Raw genomic sequence first — 20,049 nt, 5'->3', positions numbered from 1 at the left:
AAGCAGGGATTCGAAAAGATGTTTGCACACCAATGTTTATAGCAGCATTTTTCACAATTGACAAAAGATGGAACCAACCTAAGTGTCCATCAGCAGACGAATGGATAGAGACAAGGTAGTATATACACACAATGCAGTATAATTAAGCTGTGAAAAGGAACAGAATTTTGATATATGTGAAATGGATTAACCTTGAAGACATCATGTTGAGTGAAATAAACCAGACATAGGACAAATATTTTATGATCTTACAGGTGTGAAATAATTACACTAAGCAAATACATGGTATCAGAAACCTGAATACCAGGGGCTGATGTGTAGGGTTAGGGGGTGGGGAATTAAAGCTTAATTGACATAGTTTCTGTTTGGGGTGATAGAAAAGTTTTAGTAATTGATGGTGGTGACAGTAGCAAAGCATAAATATAATGAACACCATTGAATTATATATTCTGAATGTGGTTAAAAGGGGAAATTTTGGGTGGCGTCTGTTACCAGTATAAAAATTACATATTAATGTTAAAAAAAAACATAGGCTTGTACTGCTCAGAGAACCTAGTGTAGACTGTGGGCTCTAGTTAATGTCACAATTACAATAGTGTCTCATCTGTAATACAATAGTGCCACACTAATGCAAAATGGGGGCAGGTATAAGGAAATTACTTACATGATTTTTCTGTAAGCTTACAACTTCTGTAATTAAAAAAAAATCTCTAAAACTAGAAAAAGTATTTCACAGGTGATGACAGCTGAATTTTAAAGAAATGGTAAAAGATAAATTTCAAGGGTAAGACAAACTATGCCCTTATTTTCTTAATGGTAAACACAAGAATCACAACAATATGATCTGATAACCTCAAGTGTATATTAAAAACATGTGATATTTGGGGCATTCTGATTAGTTTTTAGAACTTTATTTTACACATGGGGTGTCCTATTTTTTTTTAACATTTCTCCCCCTAGATATATAATTTAGACATTCAAATCTTCAAAACTAAAACTCACCAAAACAAAAGATTCAGAATAGAAACAGCCTGCTGGTAATGGTTATTTATTGGTTTCCAAAACATTAGGAGTTTTTTTCAACCAAGGATCCCAAAACATTAGGGATTTTTTTCAACCAAGGTTCTTTATGCTTTTGTTACGTTATCCCTCCAGAGAAAACCAGTTTTCTGGTCAGGATCAAGGGAAGATAGATACCTCTCCTGGGAAAAAATACACGTCAGTCATTGTGGAGGCTTAACTCTTGACAACATCTAGGAAATCTAAATTAAATGAAGTAAAATATTCAGAAGGTAGCCTATGTGATACGGATATCTTAAGAGCCTAAATTTTCTGTCTCTTGCTCCACAATTAATAGAGTGATTCCAGATATACCACAGATGCAATAATTTCTTTTCCTTGGTACAGTATAAAATATAATTTGTATTTCATAACAGAACCTTTATCTGTCTATCCATAATGATAGCTTTACAAACTATTACAATGACTACATTTTAACTTGTATTTCATCAGGAAACCTTTAAGAAGATAAGATGTCTTTATATTATAGGTTAATTTTAACTCATTGTAGGTCAAGTTAGTAGCAGTGGGCAACTTTCTTGTACAGAGCAATTCGAAAGACAATTGCACTTGCTAGCTCTATTGAATAGAGCTGCATTTGAGGATCACATACTACTTTATTATCCATGATCCTCAGGCAACACAAGACAAGGGGTTTTTGGAAAAGGAAGACTACAGCATCAGATCAATCCTGCCTCACCCTCTCACAAACCACCCCACCCCCCCAAATCAGTCAAAACATTTAACTGATGAAGTTTTCGGTAAAATTCATAAACACCTATAATAATCCTTTGATGTTTACTTATTAGAGTGGCACAGGAGTTTCGGGAAAGTGATTTGGTTGGGGAAGGGAGCATGAAGCAACAAAATATTTTCAAAAAGTATAACAATTCAGTGAAAATTTATACATCAGTTGATGTTGCCTTAAGTTTTACTGATCTTAAAACAAATGTTTTTAACTGCAAGGGAATAAGCTTCAACATAGGAAATCAAATATTTGCCAGTCCGTTATTTATATATTCTTCATCTTGGCCATGAGGTCTTCCAAGCTTTCACTAGAATCTTCCACTGTTATCCCAGGTACAGAATCTTCTTGCTGTCCACTAATGAAGGAAAGAAGCATGTAAAATTCTTGATTTAGGAGTATGTACTCAGTAAACCTAACCATTTTCAACAAGTTTATAAAGCAAATTTTCTTTAATAAATATGTCTTCTAATTTTTAGGAAAGAAAAAGTCCTTTATTATCCCTACCTGCCACTCAAAATAAGGCAGCAATTTGAATAGTTTTGAGATCTGTACTGAAGTAGTATTTTTAAATGGTGGTATGGCTAAAACTATCAATGTACAAATTGATTTTGATATTTTCATCAAAATCTAGAATACTCGATCTGTTAATGAGTAAATGAAACTATTTTATGTCTATGTTGTCAGTTTAAAATATGCTTTGTATATCACCATATTAGCACTGAATACTTCTCACATCTTAATGCTATATAGTGTAAAATATCAGAAACAAATACCGCATGGTGATGATAAATACAAAGTTTTTCTTATATGATATTTATTATGGATAAATCAGATTTTAAAATTACAGTTTTTGGAATTGTATAGGCCACTGTAATCCCTTCAGGTAAGTCAGGAATTGGACCCAAAGAGTTTTTCAGTTCCTCTTCTGAAACCTCAGATACCAGCTCAATACCTAGAGTTAAATTTGATCATATAATAATTTTAAGGATCTTAATTTAACAAGCAATAACCATTAAAAATTTGTAAGATATTTTAATAATTATATTCACTGCCATGGAAGATTTTGTTTTATGCTGCAATTTTAATTCATAAAGGAATACCTACCCCACTCATTATCTTCATGTATTATCTCTTTCTCTTCTTGAACAACCTCCTGTTTGGGTAGTGCTGCTACCTTTTTCTGTAGAAATCAAACAAGAGATGTTTTTATCCATTCTCAGTTCTCTGAGGCATTAATCAAGAATTCAGATAGGCTTTTTATACTAGCAAAAGCAAGTAAAGATTTTGTACATAAATTTACTTCCATTTTAGAAGTACAGCAAACAAATAAAAATTTAAAAATTGAGGAGGAATCTGTTTATCTTGTATTCCAAATCTAAATACTTGTTTCTATTTCTTGAGTTATTGTCCTGAGCACTATGATCCTTCATATATTCTCATAGACTGACATATACCTTATATTCGTTCTGTTGCTTCCTGCAATTTTTGTCTTCACACTGAGGATTTGGTTTCATGGACATGGTAGGAAAGAAATCCTGCATGGCATTGTATCCAAGGTAGAAACTAACAGTACCAAAACCTAACAGAAATCTGGAAAAATGAAGCAAAGTAGATTTATATAAATAAAACCATAAAAGTTCTAGAAGAAAGTATCTGAATATTTAAAAAAATGATTTGGAATAGGTAATGATTTTGTAGCATGATACCCAGAAAACTCTATCTTGCACACAGGGCCTGGCTCATAGGAGATGCTTAAAGAGTTACTGAATGAATGAAATAAAAGGTTATTTCACTAACTGTGGAACACACTCTTATTTTATGAATCACTAAAAAATATAAAAAAACCAATGACATGTCAACAACATTTAAGAAGCATCCTGATTTCAGAGGTTAAAACATGGGAAAAGTGTGTCTTAAAAATTCCTGAAATATGATACCAAATCCTTAATTTTTAAACATTTTCATATATAATGTACACACACTAAAATATATAATCTTAAATGTACAGCTCAAAGAATTGTTACACAAATCTTCATCCAAGTAAGCATTACCAGATCAAGATATAGAATGTTTACAGTATCCCAGAAGTCAAATCTGACTCCTCTGAAAAGCTTCTGTATAGAGAAAAAAAATCACGTACAAAAGAAAGGATAAAAGGACAAACATTTTCAAGTGCATATTCTTAATATACAAGGTCTTACAGTATGTCACTAAGGAAAGACAAAAAACCGAGCAAAGAAGATGGGCAGAAAATTTACAGAAAAATGTACGTGCTCAGCCCTTGCCACAATTAAATGAAAATTACAATGAGATCCATTTTTCATCTATTAGATTGCCACTATTATCAAAGTGTTGGGGAAACGTACTCTTATACTGTAGTGAAATGTACATCCTTTGGAAGGGAAACTTCTATAATATCTGTGAAGATAAATACTGTACTGGGGCGAAGTAGCTCAAGGGGGTTGAGTGCCTGTTTCCCATGTACGAGGTCCTGGGTTCAATCCCTGGTACCTCCTAAAAAAACCAAACAAACTGCATTTACTCAAATTCCTCATCTAAAAGTTCACAGTACAAAAGTCTAGTACATAAAGATATACGCAAGATATATGCAGCATTGTTGATAATAGTAAAAATCTTTAAGTAGCCCAAATGTCCACCAACAGAGGGCTGGTTAAATATGATACATCCTTAAAAGAATACTTTGTAACCATGCATTTTCTCTCTCTCTCTCTCTCTCTCTCTCTCTCTCTTTTGTACCATGCTACAAAATGTTTCAGTTAGGGCTTACCGAAGCTTGTACAGGCTATTTTCTCTTACGTGCAACAGCCCTAGACTGTTACCTTGAAAGTTCTTATATACGCTTTCTACCATTTCTTTTCTGGCAGCGGATACTAAGATCAGGATGCCTCCTTGTTTTATGTTCCAGTTTGATCTTAATATATAGGAGGCTTAAGAAGCACATAAGAAGCTAATTAAAGTTGTAAAGTGAAATAAAAATTATGGACTGAAAAAAACCTAAAGGTATTCTGCCTTTAATAAAATGATTGTGAGTTGGTTCATAAACTCTTGGACATTAATTTTAGCTAATATGGTACCTTTTTCTTTCTTTTTAGTTACAGTTTAGATAGGTGTGGTTGCTAGATACGGTTTTTGGATAGCAGAAATGATACCCTGGTTAGTTTTTAATCACATTCAGATTATTTTTAGTAATAATTAAATAAAGATAGTAGAAGCCCAGGGTTTTCATGTCTATGTCACTACCCTTTGGTCAAGCCTGCAGAGATTTAAATCTTTTTGCGACGGTTTGCTCGGTCGGTAGAGGTGGGGTCCCGCTTGGGACGAGGGGTCGGTCCCGCTTGGGACGAGGGGTCGGTCCCGCTTGGGACGAGGGGTCGGTCCCGCTTGGGACGAGGGGTCGGTCCCGCTTGGGACGAGGGGTCGGTCCCGCTTGGGACGAGGGGTCGGTCCCGCTTGGGACGAGGGGTCGGTCCCGCTTGGGACGAGGGGTCGGTCCCGCTTGGGACGAGGGGTCGGTCCCGCTTGGGACGAGGGGTCGGTCCCGCTTGGGACGAGGGGTCGGTCCCGCTTGGGACGAGGGGTCGGTCCCGCTTGGGACGAGGGGTCGGTCCCGCTTGGGACGAGGGGTCGGTCCCGCTTGGGACGAGGGGTCGGTCCCGCTTGGGACGAGGGGTCGGTCCCGCTTGGGACGAGGGGTCGGTCCCGCTTGGGACGAGGGGTCGGTCTCACAGGGGTTGCGCGGTTTGGCTGACGGGGTCGCCCGGAGAAGCAGGTGACGAACTGGGGACAAGGGAGGCCAGGCCCTTGTCGGGGGCTCTCAGGACTGGAGGGCGCACAGCAGAAGAACTACCGCGGAGACAAGGTAAACACGCAAGTCCACTTTATTGAGGGAGAGGCAACAGTTTTATAAGGGCTGGGGAAGGCTGATTGGTCGAAGCCACGCCCTGTTCTGATTGGTTGCCGGAGAAAGGTCAGTGGGCGGTACTGGGCAGGGGAGGGGTGGTGATTAGGGATTGGCTGTTGCTGTTGCTGGGGGAAGTGGCAGGGTTTAGTGATTGGTGGCTGCTGTTGCTGGGGTAGAGGGCAGACTGGAGTTTCCCGCCCACGCCTGGCTGTTGCTGCTGTCTGGGAGAGGGAAAAGGGCAGACTGGATTTTTCCGCCCACGCCTGGCTGTTGCTGCTGTCGGGGAGAGGGAAAAGGGCAGACTGGATTTTTCCGCCCTGCGCCTGCGCAGGGAGAAAGAAGGCATCGTGTGGCACTATCTGGGAGGAGGGGCGGCCACGGAAGCATGGCTGCCGAGAAGGGGAGACCCGAGGGCACTCTGCGCCCATGCCGAGCTTCCTTCAGGGGTGGCGGTGGGCCCGACCAACCACCCTATTACAGGGGCAGCGGTTTGGAGTAGGCCTACCGCGGCCGCCGCCCCCCGCCAGGTCAGCAAACCACACTTCAGCCCGAGGGGTGACCGCATCTTTTGGTTAAATGCTTCATAAATATATCAATACCAACGTATACCACATAACATGAGCTCTTACAAATGCAGGGAGGAAATAATATTCTTATATATTCATATACACACACAATATGATTATATATAATAGACACACATGTATAAAACAAAATATTTAAAACAATTAAATACTTAGCTGGTTATTTAAAATTTTTAAATTCTTCAGGAAATATTTCTATCAAAAGCAGATAAGACTATTCTGAAAAATTAGCCCCCATTTACTTTAACACATTTTGTACTAAGATTCCAACCACCATTCCCATCGTAGTAGGAAGGCTGGCTGCACAAACACCTTCCCGTTTCAGAGTCTTTTCATCAATATTTGCAGCAATGACAAGTGGTGGAGCACACTACATGAAAAGGAACAAAAGAAAACACGTTTCAAAGAAAGGAAGTATGAGATATTCTGAATAGCATTCTATCATATTCAAAGTGTTCTTTTTCCTGTAAAGTGTACTATATTTTTAATACCCCTAAGAAATTCAGTACCTAACAGTGAAAAATAGCCCAAAATGAATAATGTATACCGCAAAACAAGCAGATTCTCCAGGAATTATGAGCTGTATATGTCCTGAAACTGCATTTTCACTGACCCCAGACGCCATCCATGTTTGTCCAAGTTCATTACAAGCCTTAGTAGAAATAGGTGAAAACAAAGGAAGAACGTAAGAGAGCAAGTAGTTCATCACCAATTCTTCTCATGAAAAATTCAGGTCAACTAAATGAATTACCAAGGATTTTAAAAATTAATTTTCTGAATAAAAAAGGGGGAAGTTATATAAATGGAATTCTTAACAATTGCCATTGTTCATTTGAAGAATAAACTGACAGTATTCAAGCAAGCAATCAATAAATATCTGTTTAAATTGAACCATAGATTACTGGATTTCTTAAGTAAAAATTTATGTAAAAATTCACTTTTCTAAAATAATTTCAGCGACAAAAAAATCCAAAATTTCATTTGATAAGTTAAAATAATACAAAAGAATTGTTTTACTTTTGAGAAACTAAAATTTTATTGTTTAGAAACCAAAGTTTTTATTGGCAATTTGTACAGTTACAAATTTACTTTAAAATACCTAACAAAAGTTAAAACTAAAGCTGACCAAAAAAAGAGTAGTACAAAATATTAATCTATTTTTAAAAATTGTGTATCAGAAGTTATTGCTATTTTATACTTTCGTCTATCAGTATGAGAGATTAGGCTAATAATACAAAATATGCAACATCTGCAAGGCAAGACAAGTCCTATAGCTGTTGAAATAAATTTCAAAAGTAGCCTAAAAGCACACCAAAAATAACTAATATACAGGGGGAGCAGATACAGCTCAGTGGTTAAGTTCCTGCTTCCCATGTATGGGGTCCTGGGTTCAATTCCTGATACTCCTTAGAAAATATATATACATTATTAAAAGGTTTAAATTCAGGATTTTTAGGATGGATAATATATATTGACTATATAAGAAAATACATAAATCTATAAGTATAATATCTTATACAACAGGAATACTCACTGTATTTATTGTCATTCGAGCTTCAAAATTGTCCACACAGCTAAGAACTAGGTCAACAGGTTTTCCTTCTTCTAACCCACCATTACTAGTCACAGAAAAATTTTATTTGAAAATCTCAAGACATAATGCATTCTAATTAGACTTTGTTCAGCCGCACAGTCTTTGAGTAAATGTTTATGTATCTTAGAAGCATTAGTTTATAGCAAGTACTGAATAACTATTATGAATAAAACATGTTACTGTAGTAATAATTCCTCTACAAAAATTGAAGGGAGTAGTCTCTTCACAAGAGTTAGCATTTCCCTATCAGCTTTTTCATAGACTTTTGTTCATTTTATACAGTCACTATAAATGTGAATGTAATAAAAATTAATTTAATACAGTTTACTATTTCAGTGATGTTATGCCAGTCTCTGTAGAGCTGATTTTATGTAGAAATAACATATGGAACACAGAACTTATATTTTGGATCTTTTGTTATAGCATTACAATTTACAGGGTTTGGTTTTTTGTTGTTTTTAGACAATATATACTTTTAATTGAGCTCCTAATACACAGAAATGGCACAAAAATTACAAGATTAAAATATATTAAAATATATATCGATGTATATCTACAACTCAGTATATTTTCTAATAAATATTTAACTGAACTGGAAGTTATACAAAAAATCATAAGTAAACATTTTCACCTTGTTCTCTCCATGAAATGCTGAAAGTTTTCCACTGTGGTGATACTGTAGTTGTGTACTTCAAAAAGAACATCAGGATTAATGTGTCTATGAGAGAAAAGGGGAACAAAGATAAAGATTACTAGTAGGAATAATAAGAGAAATCAAGAAGGAAAAAAGTGAAAAAAGCTAAAGAGCATTTAACAGAATAAAGAAAAATTCAAGCTATTTAAGGAAAATCCAAAGTCCTGTTCTATTTCATGTTGCATTTTCGAGGACTAGGTTCAAAAGCAAGTAGACTGATAAGAATTATAAAAATGTTCCTACCCCAATCTTGGTCAATCTATATGCTGGAAATTAAATCATTACCATCTCTGGTAGTTAAAGTTCAGCCTAACAAAAAGTTTTTCGTTCCTCGTTCAATTCAGTGCAAGTACCACAGAGGAACTTCTAGAGCAGGGCTTGGCAAATGACAACTCCAAGCCCATGGCCCAAATCTGGCCCACCATCTGTTTTTGTTACAGCCTGAAAGCTAAGAATGGTTTTTACTTTTTTTAAGGTTTAGAAAAAAATCAAAAGCAAAATAACATTTCATGACATGAGCATTATGAAATTCAAATTTCAGGGTCCATAAAAGCTTACCAATCCACCCCTCTAACAGGAAGAGAATTCTTTGTTAATGGAAACCTGCATTTGTATAGTGAAAAATTGGGGTCCATTTTACATATCAGGTTAACTCATACCCAAATATACAAGGATTTCACTTAATATGGTCCTTAACAGCTATTCCATTTACCTCAAAGTATGCTCAGCTGCTTGAACTTTACTTAATCCTGCTTGATGAGGTTGGAAGAAAAGTCTATTCATATTGGCCAGTTCCACCTTGTCATAGTCAAAGAGCAGCAACTAAAATAAAAATAGTGGTACTCTAGTGAAAATCTTATCGAAAAACTGACTAAAAAAATTAACTAGTGGACTTCACATTTGATGTGTTTAAAACAGTTTAACTAAAACACTAGATGGCCACATATTAATTCACTTAATGCTTCTAACAACAAACAAGGTAAGTACACAGGTATTATCATCTCCATTTCAGAAGTGAGGCAACTAGGGCACTTGCCCAACCACTTCTCAGCTAATATTCAGTAGAAGTGGGATTCAAATTCACACTTTCTCAATCCAGTGTCTGCACCCTAAACAGAATGCTCCCTTGCCCCTCTAAATCAGGAGATCTTAACCAGGGGTCAACAGATGCCCAAGAGTCTATGAAAAGATTTCAGGGGATCTGTGAACTTGAATGGGAAAAAAAAAAAAAATCAACTTATCTTTTATCTTTATTTCTCTTATTATCTTTATTTCTTATTATCTTTATTTCTCTGATATCTGATGTTGAGTGTCATAAAACTATCTCCCATTACATTCTGAGAAGGGGTCTGTGGTTTTCACTTGACTGGCAAAAGGGTCTGTGGAACAAAAAAGGTTAAGAATCCCTATAGTAAATGAGTCACTGAAAATTAATTTTCATCTTATTCATTTGGATTTTTAAAAACTGCCAAAATCCTATTTTATTCTAAAATTTTAATATTATGCTAAAAACCAAGAACCTATTACATAAATGAACCCTTTAAATAAGATAAAAATGTTATAACTTACAACTATAGTATACCTGAATCCTTTTGTGAATATGACACTACATATACTCATGCCAGCAAACACCGTTTCAAATAGGATTGTTCACATTACTATAGAAACCAATTGTTTCCAGCCATATACTTAGGCTTGTTTCAAACAGCATCTGTCTCTCTGTTACATCAACACACACAGTGTTTGCAAGGGTCACAGATCCCATAACTTATCAGTAAAAAGAGGTTGGCCCCAATGATGTCCAAGGTCCCTTCCTGATTTACAATTATGGGAGTCTGTAATACAACTTTCAGTATCTTAAATTTAATAATGAAAACAAATATGGGATTTTCTTCTTCTAAATACAGAAACTATAAAGAAAAAAATTAATCCAACCCATATCAAAATCTAGATAACTCTTAACTGCTAGAAAAGATACCATTTATCCCTCTGTGGTAATTTTCTAATCATAGAAAATTTCTCCAAAACATGATTTAAGTTCATTTAACAAATACTTATTAGGTCTGGAAAGCTATTAAATTTGAGTTTGTCTCATAGGTTCTTATGAGTAGGTTGTAGGAAATACTAACTTGGGAATAGAAGGTGTGAATTGTAACTCAATTTCTGATGCTAATTTGCTAATTGTGGGTAAAAATAAATTCACATGTTAGGCTTGTAGCATCTATAGTAAAGCAGCTGATCTGGATCTGGTAATCTAGGGCACTCAAGGGTTTCCAGATACTATTAAGATGGAAAAGACTCTGGGTCTTCATCTTCCACTTCCTTACTTAAAACTCATGAATCAGCTTCTTATCTGTTTTATATATTAAAGAAAGACTTCCTGAAACTTATCTAGTTAGAGCCTTAGCTTCCAAACTCAAGTTCACATTGGAATCACTTGGAGAATTTAAAAAAAAGACAGGTAGCTGAGTCCCATCCCTAGAGATTCTGATTACAGTCTGACATCAGAATTTTTAAAAAATTCCCTAGGTAATTCTAATTACAGCAATATTTGAAAACCACTGATCTAGATCCTTACTGCTCAAAATGTGGCCTTAGACCAATAGCATCAGCATGGGAACTTGTTAGAAATACAGGCAAGCGCCCCAAACTTTAATGTGCATGTGAATCACTTGCGGATCTTATAATATAGTCTCTGGTTTAGTAGGTCTGGGTTAGGCTTCGAGTCTTCATTTCAAGTTCCTAAATGTTGGTGCTGGTGCCCCTGCTGCTCCATGAATTTGACTTTGAATAACAAGAATATGGTGGTTCTGAAATTGTAATACCTGAATCAATAACATCCAGATCACCTGGGAACTTGGAAATGCAAATTCTTAGGCCACCCCAAACCTACAGAATTAAAACCACTGGGGTAAAGTCTGGCAATCTGTGTCTTAACCAGCCTTGTGATTCTGATGCAAATTTAAGAACCACTGATCTCGATGGTCTTTAGTATTCCTAGTCCAGGGGTTTTCTTAACCTTTTTTGTTCCATGGAACCCTCTGCCAGTTAGGTGAAAACCACAGACCCCTTCTCAGAATGTAGCAACTGATAGTTTTATGACAAACAACTAGTGTCAGGTCTGACAACAACCGTAATTTTGAATAATGGAAGAGCATAAGTGATTTTTTGAGATATTCAACAACTATAATATATGAAGACTACTATAATTTATTGCATACATTCAAAAGTGAAAGAAATGCTAGATTTCAGTTAGAGATCAGAAAAAATATAGTAAGTTGATTTTATTCAATTCAAGACCACAGACCCCCTGAAATCCCTGGTTAAGAACCCCTAACCTATTTAATCATCTAGAGTACTCAAGCTAAAATTGCTAAAAATTGCTAAAAGCAATTTTTGACTGGCTTTTTAAAACTTCTTGAGAGGTATTAAACATTTTAATAAACATTTTTATTATTGTGCTGTTTGGCTTTTCTATCTTGATAAAAGAGTGCCAATTTTAAAACCATCTTCTTTAAAGAATTTGGGACATAGGTGAATCCACATGTTTAAAGCATTGGTACTTTGTAGGAGAATTCTTGCTTTATCGAAACGATAAACTAAAAGGTATATGATTGTGGAAAGTTTATCCAATTACCATGTATCTAACATTTAGCTTTATAAATGAAAGATAGGTAAACTTACCACCCACAATCCAAATAAATTTTATTAAAAAGTAAAATATGAATGGGTTAAAAAAAATCTGGATCATTCTCCAGTTCAAATTCAAAGTAATAAAGGCACATGCTGTAATCTATCTAGCATAAAGCATGTGTTTAGAATATTGGATGTTTTAGTGTTTTACTCACAGGCTATCAATTTAAAAGCGTCTTTCCTAAGTTTCTTTATCTAAAACCATGTAAGTCCAAATGGTCATATCACCCAAACTAAAAAGTTTCTGAACACAACTTAGTTCTTTCTTTAATTAGCAATAACATCAGCTTCCATTTGAGTGGGGATCTGTCTTAAACCCTCAGAAGAACGAGCGTCTGAATAAATATGCCACAAATCAATAAACCATTAGTAATGAGGAAAGAAACCTAACCTGTACCTCATTTACTCCAGGAGTTAGTATTTCTCTATATGATCGGTGAAGAGAAATGTTTTTACCTTACCAATGCCACATCTCGTCAGCATTTCAGCACTCACACTACCAACTCCACCAACACCTACTATTGCTACAGCACAAGTACGGATTTTCTGTCAAATGAAAAATTATGTATGTGTTGCTTAGTAACTTCATCAATATGTCACCAGAAATTTTCATTTATTCAAATCATCTTCAAAAATTTGGGAAGGTTTATCATACCTCATAATCATTTACAACTCCCATTCGCTTCAATGCCATCAGGCGGCTGAAAAAAAGGAAAAAAACATTTTAGACATTATTTCTGCTGAATTAAGAAGCCTTAGGAAAGGAAAGGGACAGGCAGGACTGGTGAAGTAGAATGGTCAGAGACGTTCCCGAGCACCTTATGAATGGTGCCAATCCTGGGCTCCTCTCCCCGGCCCCTGGTTTATGAACCTTTTAGAAAACTTGACGTTTATGCTTAAGGGATTTTACAGTGAACGTCACCTTCTGGAAGTTCACCAGCTGCAGGGTTTCCTCGAGACTGGCATGATTAAGGCCTCATGTGGAGGGAGGTGGCCTCGTGAGGCAGAGGCGAGAGAACTCTGGGTTCGTGTCCTCTGCCGGCACAGCAGCAGCACCATGTGGCTGACTCGCTTCGGTTTTTTAAAGAGAAAGGGCATCTGACCAGTATAGCACGTAGCCTTGCCCTTTGGGGAACGTAATTCCGATGAGGAACAGGGAGGCAGAGGGGCATCAACTGGGGGCGCGCCGTTCACCTGTAGGGGTTGGAGTCCACCACCTCCGAGCTCATGTGCGCCACGCCGGGCCGGACGACCCCTCCGCGGGCGCCCCCCACGGCCTGCCGGCTGTTCTCCTCGACCAGGTGCCGCTCCAGGTCCTGCAGCTCCTGCTTCAGCCGCTCCACACACTCGGCCACCACGGCCGGGCCCGCTGCCGCCGAGGCCTTCATCCCGGCCTCCCCGCCGCCCCGCGCTGCCCACCAGGGTAAGTGAGGAGGCACCCACCGGCCTCTCGGCTCAGTCAGCGGAGGGCCCAGCGCCCACAGACACGTCTCCACCTCCCCGCGGTTCCACTTGCGGTGCGTGGCTGCCTTTATACCCCTCAACGAGACCCCTCCCCGCGGCTGCTTCCGGTGCGCCGCCGCCGCCGCGCCCCTCAAGGTGACCCCTCCCCTCTTTGGCTTCCGCTTCCCGGGGTCGTGGAGACCGATGGGCAGGGCCGGTGCGCGTGGCCCGCTGCTCGGGCAGGAGAAACGCCAGGCTCTTTTCTCCTGGGCCGGAGGTTCTGAGGAGCTTTTCTCTGACCCGCACCCTCCAGGATCTTGCGCCGCCGGCGTCTTACATTTGGGGTGGTGGAGGTCTCTCCCTTCTTGTTCCCCCTTAGCTTTGACCGCCACGTTGTTTTCTTACAAATTGAGGCCTCCAGCTCTGAGGCTGACTGGAAAACTCTCTGATGTCCGAACACACAGCCGGAACTTCTGGCTTTTCCCAGCGGAGCCGTAGTCACCGCACGCTGGGCAGCGGTGCCCGGAACGTGACTGGCTGGAACCACCGCCCGCAGAGCAGCCCCCGCCCCGGCGGCCGGGCGGTCCAGTCGCTCCTGGGGCTGGAGGAAAGCTGACCCTGGAGCCCCGTGGCGGCCTGCGGCCTGCAGCGGCGACAGCCGTGGAGCCCGGGAATAGTGGCGAACCCGAAGCGGCCGAAGTGCTGCCGCAACACAGGTTGGATCGCCGATCCCTGGAGGACCACCTGAGCCGGCACCTGCCGGGCTTCAGGGCCGAGCCTGAGGCCGCCGTGACCGTTGCCCAGTACAGGTGTATGCATTTATGTTTCTTTACTTATTTCAGTGAAAATAAAAAGTAGCAGTAAAGGAGATGGCTGGGAGAGAGCTTTGGGGTGTAGAATTATAAAGCACCGTACCCCAGTGGTTATTGAAATGCCAAGGAGAAGTGGAATAAAGGGGTAGTTGAGATTTCTTGCCTTAAATTATAAACAAAGTAAAACAAATCAAAGTTCAGACTACAGGTGTGCCACTTGTTGTGGTAATCCGGACTAGTTATTTAACCCTTTGAGCATGAAGTCTCACTTTGGTAAACTGTGATGGTTATATCTGCCCTACCTTTGTTGAAGAGCTACCTAACTGAAGGACACTTAATTCTGAATTAGCTTGGGTGCTAAATAACCAGAATCATGCTAGATAAATGAACTTAGCTGTGGCATAAACATTGCTCCCAGAAATGTTATATAATCTTAATTTAATATATGTATAGAAATATGCATCCACAGAGAATATATGCTCATTTTTTGGACCCAGGAGAACGTTCATAAAAATCGAAGACATGTTAGGTCACAAAGAAGTTCTCTAATTCTAAAGTCTCAATCTTATAAAGACCATATTTTCAGAATATAAGTGCCCAAAGTTTAGAAACCAATAGAGGAAAGCTAAAATACACATGTTTAGGAACTATTAATAATTCACGGGGAGCGGATAATGCTCAAGCAGTTGAGTGCAGACCTTACATATGAGGTTCAATCCCCAGGCCCTGGTCCCTCAAACAAACCAAAGAAACAAATTCATGAATAAAAGAACCAGTAATCTAACTTGATAATAGAGTTGATCAAGGTTTAGTATATTAAAATCAATTAAATTTCTGTACCTCAACAATTGAAATTTAATTTTGAAGAAGATATAATTAATAAGTGCATCAAAATGTAAAGTACCTAAATATAAATCTAAAAAAGATGTGTAAGACCTTTGTAGCAAAAATTATAAAACTGTATTAGACCTTAAACAAGACTTAAATAAATTGAAAAGCCATGTTCATGGATAGGAAAATTCAATATTGTAAAGTTTCTGTTTGTAACAGAATGCATGAATAAACAGTATAGGTATAGGATGGAATATCATATAGCTGTAAAAATGATTCAGCTATGTCTATACAGAAGAACATAGACTCTTAGGAACATTCGTGAGGAAAATAGGTAAATCAATATGATTTCCTTTTAGTAACGTTTAAAAACAGGGACAAATAAGTAAATTTTGGTTAAGGAGATAAATATTACAGTAAAAGTATGAAGAAAAGCAAAATAATGATAAATACAAAATTGAGTTACTTCTGAGAACTTGAGAGATGTAATTTTCTCTTTCTTAAAGTAGGTAGTAAAAACACTGCTGTTTGTTTTATTATTATTCCTTATGTTGTAGAATTTGAGAGAAGTTCAATTATTTGAGTATAGAGAGGCCAGGACTCAGGAATGATTTTGAGAAGGAAAAATGGTTTATTGACGGCTGGCCGGACTCGGGAACTTCTGTTTGAATCCCGAGCCCCAAACAAGATTTTCAAATGTCTTTTATACAGAGAGGAAAGGCCAAATGGTCCCTTTGTTTCAGTTCTCAATAGGCTTCAATTAGCATATATATCTTCCACATCTTAGGTAAGCTTTTAGCATGGACTCCAGATATTCTAGATAAGCTTTTAGCATATTTACTTTTTGCATTTCCCCTAAATACTTAAAGTTTATAGTCCTTGCATTGTTAAACTGTTTTCTGGGACTGGAGCCTGTTGTCATTGTCCCGAAGGGCAGGACTGCAGCCTCTTATGGTTCCACACCCACAGCCTTCAGATTAGGTTATCTCTGAAGAGACAAAGAGCCTTCCACCCATAGCCTACATCACTTATGCCTTACAAATTTTGTAAATATTCTTTTTTACCTAATTAAAATTTACCAAAAAATTTGCAAAAGTATAGAACAGATCTTATTGGAAATACAAACTATGTTAAATTAAAGCATTTCATTCTTTGATACAGCAAAACTTGTGATTTGCAGCCGTGTGCCTAATATTTGTCTGGCACTGTTCCAACCACTGAGGCTATAACAAACAAACAAAAAATCCGTGTCTTATTGGAACTTCCATATGGGAAAGACAGACAATAAAAAGACTTGAAGGAGGTGAGGATGTGAGCCATGTGGCTGTCTGGGGAGGGAAACTGCAAGAACACAGGCCCTGAGGGGGTGCATACCTGGTATGTGGAGGGAGGGAATACAGGCTTGGAGTAGTGTAAAGATGGGCAACAGTGACCCTTTCCACCATTGTGAGGACTTTGGCCTTTACTTTGAGCTGAGATGGGGTGGCAGAGATTTTTGAGAAGGAAAGGCACGATACGTGATTTTCCTTTTATGAAAGAAATCTTTTTGCCTATTGTGTTGAGAGTTGACTGAAAGGGATCAAAAGCAAAAAAAGGCGGATCAGTTATTATGTCTATTTGCATCAATCTTGCAAAGAGATATTAGTGGCTTGGACCAGGACAATAGTGTAGCATAGGTGAGAAGTGGTCATATTCGGGATATATTTTAAAGGATTGGCAGATCAGATGTGGGGTATGTTAAAACAAACAAACAACTATTCCTTTTTTGCCTTAATAATTGGAAGTACAGGGTTATTGTAGTGGAGAAATTTGGATAGGCGCGGTTTCGAAGGCCAGGACACGAGAATACCGAGAAGGAAGTTGGTTTATTTCGACCGGCCGGGCTCGGCGGACTCTTGTCCTAATAAAAACCGAGCCCTGAACAGCCTTTTCCAGACCCTTTTATACAGAGGATATAGGATTAGGAAGACTAACAGTGATGGTAAACAGACCTTTGGTTAGGTTCTTCAGATCTTAGTATCAGATAGGTTATTTCCTCCAGGTGAGTTACATATTCTCCACATCCAAGCCAGTTTGGATTAGCATATCTCCCACATCGTCTGGAGGCAGCCCTGAATACACACTCAGTCTCACATCCCTTCTGAACATTCAAAGACTGTAGGGCCTATATTACTTATTTGGTCATCTTGGAGACTAGGTACTCTTGGAAATAATTTTGATTTAATGCACAGGCTATATCATATTCCCCCCTTTGAGGCCGAGTTTAAGTTATTAAGCTTCGGCATCACTATTGTCTGAGTCCCTCTGGACTGGCTGGTATGTATATAGAGCCATGAGATGGGCAGCTGTTTGCCTTTTTACTACACCATTTATTAGGGTGCGCATTCTGCTTATGATGAAAGGTAGGAGGCATGGAAGGATGGTGCATGCTCCTATGAAGAGGGCAACTATTCCCAATAGAAGCTTGAAATTGTTTACTATTGACTGCCAGCTTCCAAAGGGGTTATTTATATTCCAACCATTCCAGGTTTGCACTGGGACATGAGCAATTTTTACTATATTGCTTGTAATTTCATCAATAACCTTTCCAGTGTTATCTAATTCAAGGCAGCAGTTAGAGAGATTGAATTTTCCACAAACTCCCCCTTCAGCTGCCAAGAGATAGTCTAGGGCAAGACGGTTTTGATAGATAGCATTCCTGAATTTAGTTTGCTCTTGGGCTAGTAAGTTCAGTGCATGGGCAGTTTCATTAGTTATTATTTCTACCACCGCTTGTAGGCGGATGATTCGGTTTAGCATATAGATAGGGGTTCGGTAACCCCACATGCCATCCTCTGCCCAAGTTGCTGGCCCATAGTATTGGATTATACGCTCAGGGGGCCATTCTTCACCTCCCCAGGTAATGACAGCCCTTTTTTCCTTTATGTTTTGATATACTGGCTTAGCTCTTTCCCTTCTGTTAGGGGAATGAGGAAGAAGGAGGGTTTTATTGTACCAAGCATACAAGTTCCACACCAGTTTCGTGGCAGTTCTCGGATTCCTAATCTTCGGCTGTGCGTAGACCAATCAGCTTCCAGGGTGTGATTGGAGCAGAGCTCGGTGTTCCCTCCTCAATCTTCGGCTGTGCGTAGACCAGTCAGCTTCCGGGGTGTGACAGGAGCAGGGCTCGGCGTTCCCCTTTTTCGCAAGATGAGTTTGGTTGGGCTGTGGGTATCTGGAACACAGGTCCAGGACTCTGAGGCAGCTCGCTTGACTCGGCTATGGTGTATCCACAGGATGATTTCAGCCACCTTAACTGCAGTGGGGGTGGATAAAATGACAAGATAGGGCCCTCGCCATCGAGGAGTTAGTGGAGCTGACTTCCAGTCCTTGACCCAGACTGCATCTCCTGGCTTGTACGGGTGTACAGAGCTGCTTAAGCTAATGGGGGCCCTTTCTTGGACCCAGCGATGCAGGTTATGTAGGGTTTTTCCTAAGCTTATCATCTGCTGAGCTATTGATAAGTTCCCTCTTTCTCTAAGATCCCCCTCTATATTTCTGATTAAGGGAGGAGGCCTCCCAAAGAGGATTTCATAAGGAGTTAGGCTTAGTTTTCGGCTTGGGCTGGCTCGAATTTGGAGGAGAGCACTTGGAAGTACTTGCACCCATGTTAGCCCAGTTTCTTGGCAAATCTTGGCAATATAAGTCTTTATTGTACGATTCATTCGCTCTACCTTTCCTGAGCTCTGAGGATGGTAAGCGGTGTGCAGTTTCCATTGGATGCGCAGTGCCTTTGCAATCTTTTGAGTGATTTCAGAGACAAAGGCTGGTCCATTGTCAGAGCCAATTGAGAGCGGTAGCCCATAGCGAGGAATAATTTCCCTAAGGAGAACCTTGGCTACTTCTTCAGCTTTTTCTGTTCGAGTGGGGAAGGCTTCCACCCAGCCAGAAAACGTGCAAACAAGGACTAGGAGATATTTATAGCCTCCAGATCGTGGCATTTCAGTGAAATCAACTACTAGATCTTCGAGGGGCATACTACCAATTTTCTGGACCCCTGGGGCTGTTGTGGGCCCCTGGCGAGGGTTATTCTTTGCACATGTCACACACCATTGGCATACAGCATGGGTGATAGTGACTAGTCTTGGGATGTAAAAGAATCTTTCTAACACTTCCTTAAGATGAGTTTTTCCCAAGTGTGTGTTCTCATGGTAGTCTTGAACTACGGCTGCTGCTAATATTTGTGGCACAACTATTCTGTGATCAGGCAATGTCCACCATCCATTTTCCCCTTGTGTCCCGCCCTCAGATAGTATCCACTCTCTCTCAGCTTGAGTATATTGTGGCTCTCAGTGACTCAGAGGCTGCGGGGCAAGAACAGGCAGTGTATACTGGATGTTCTGATAATTAAGGGGTTGAGGAATGAGAGCACCGGCCAGGTTTTCAGATAGGGATCCCTCCCGTGCCACTCTTTTTGCTTCAGCGTCTGCCCTCCGATTTCCCTGGGCAATGGGGCTGTGGCTTGTCTGGTGTCCCTTACAGTGCATTACAGCTACTTTGGCAGGCTCCCAAACTGCATCTAGTAGCTCCAGAATCTGTGTGCCGTATTTAATGCTCTTGCCTCCCGAGTTAATGAGTCCCTTTTGTTTATATAAGGCTCCATGCGCATGCAGGGTAAGAAAGGCATATT

General features: G+C 39.5%; 1 protein-coding gene across 2 annotated transcripts; it reads right to left on the bottom strand.

The window, feature by feature from the left end:
• Positions 1 to 20: 20 nt before the first annotated feature.
• Positions 21 to 14,265, bottom strand: LOC101427555 (ubiquitin-like modifier-activating enzyme 5). 2 transcript variants are annotated; one of them, XM_058289727.1, is made up of 12 exons: positions 13,489 to 14,265; positions 12,950 to 12,995; positions 12,751 to 12,840; positions 9,314 to 9,423; positions 8,539 to 8,625; positions 7,848 to 7,932; positions 6,861 to 6,965; positions 6,556 to 6,683; positions 3,262 to 3,397; positions 2,912 to 2,987; positions 2,653 to 2,759; positions 21 to 2,155 (listed from the first exon to the last, which is right to left on the bottom strand). In XM_058289727.1, the coding sequence occupies exons 1-12, from the start codon at positions 13,680 to 13,682 to the stop codon at positions 2,072 to 2,074; spliced, it is 1,248 nt and encodes a 415-aa protein (XP_058145710.1). In that variant the 5' UTR covers positions 13,683 to 14,265; the 3' UTR covers positions 21 to 2,071. The 2 variants fall into 2 exon arrangements, with proteins under 2 accessions (XP_058145710.1, XP_058145709.1); XM_058289726.2 differs by lacking the exons at positions 2,653 to 2,759; positions 12,751 to 12,840 and having other exon boundaries at positions 21 to 2,162; positions 13,489 to 14,264.
• Positions 14,266 to 20,049: the final 5,784 nt, after the last annotated feature.

The sequence above is a fragment of the Dasypus novemcinctus genome, chromosome 28 (assembly GCF_030445035.2).
Source record: "Dasypus novemcinctus isolate mDasNov1 chromosome 28, mDasNov1.1.hap2, whole genome shotgun sequence".
NCBI classification, from domain to species: Eukaryota; Metazoa; Chordata; class Mammalia; order Cingulata; family Dasypodidae; genus Dasypus; species Dasypus novemcinctus.
The sequence above is the reverse complement of the archived record's forward strand: the minus strand, read 5'-3'. Positions and strand labels throughout refer to the sequence as shown.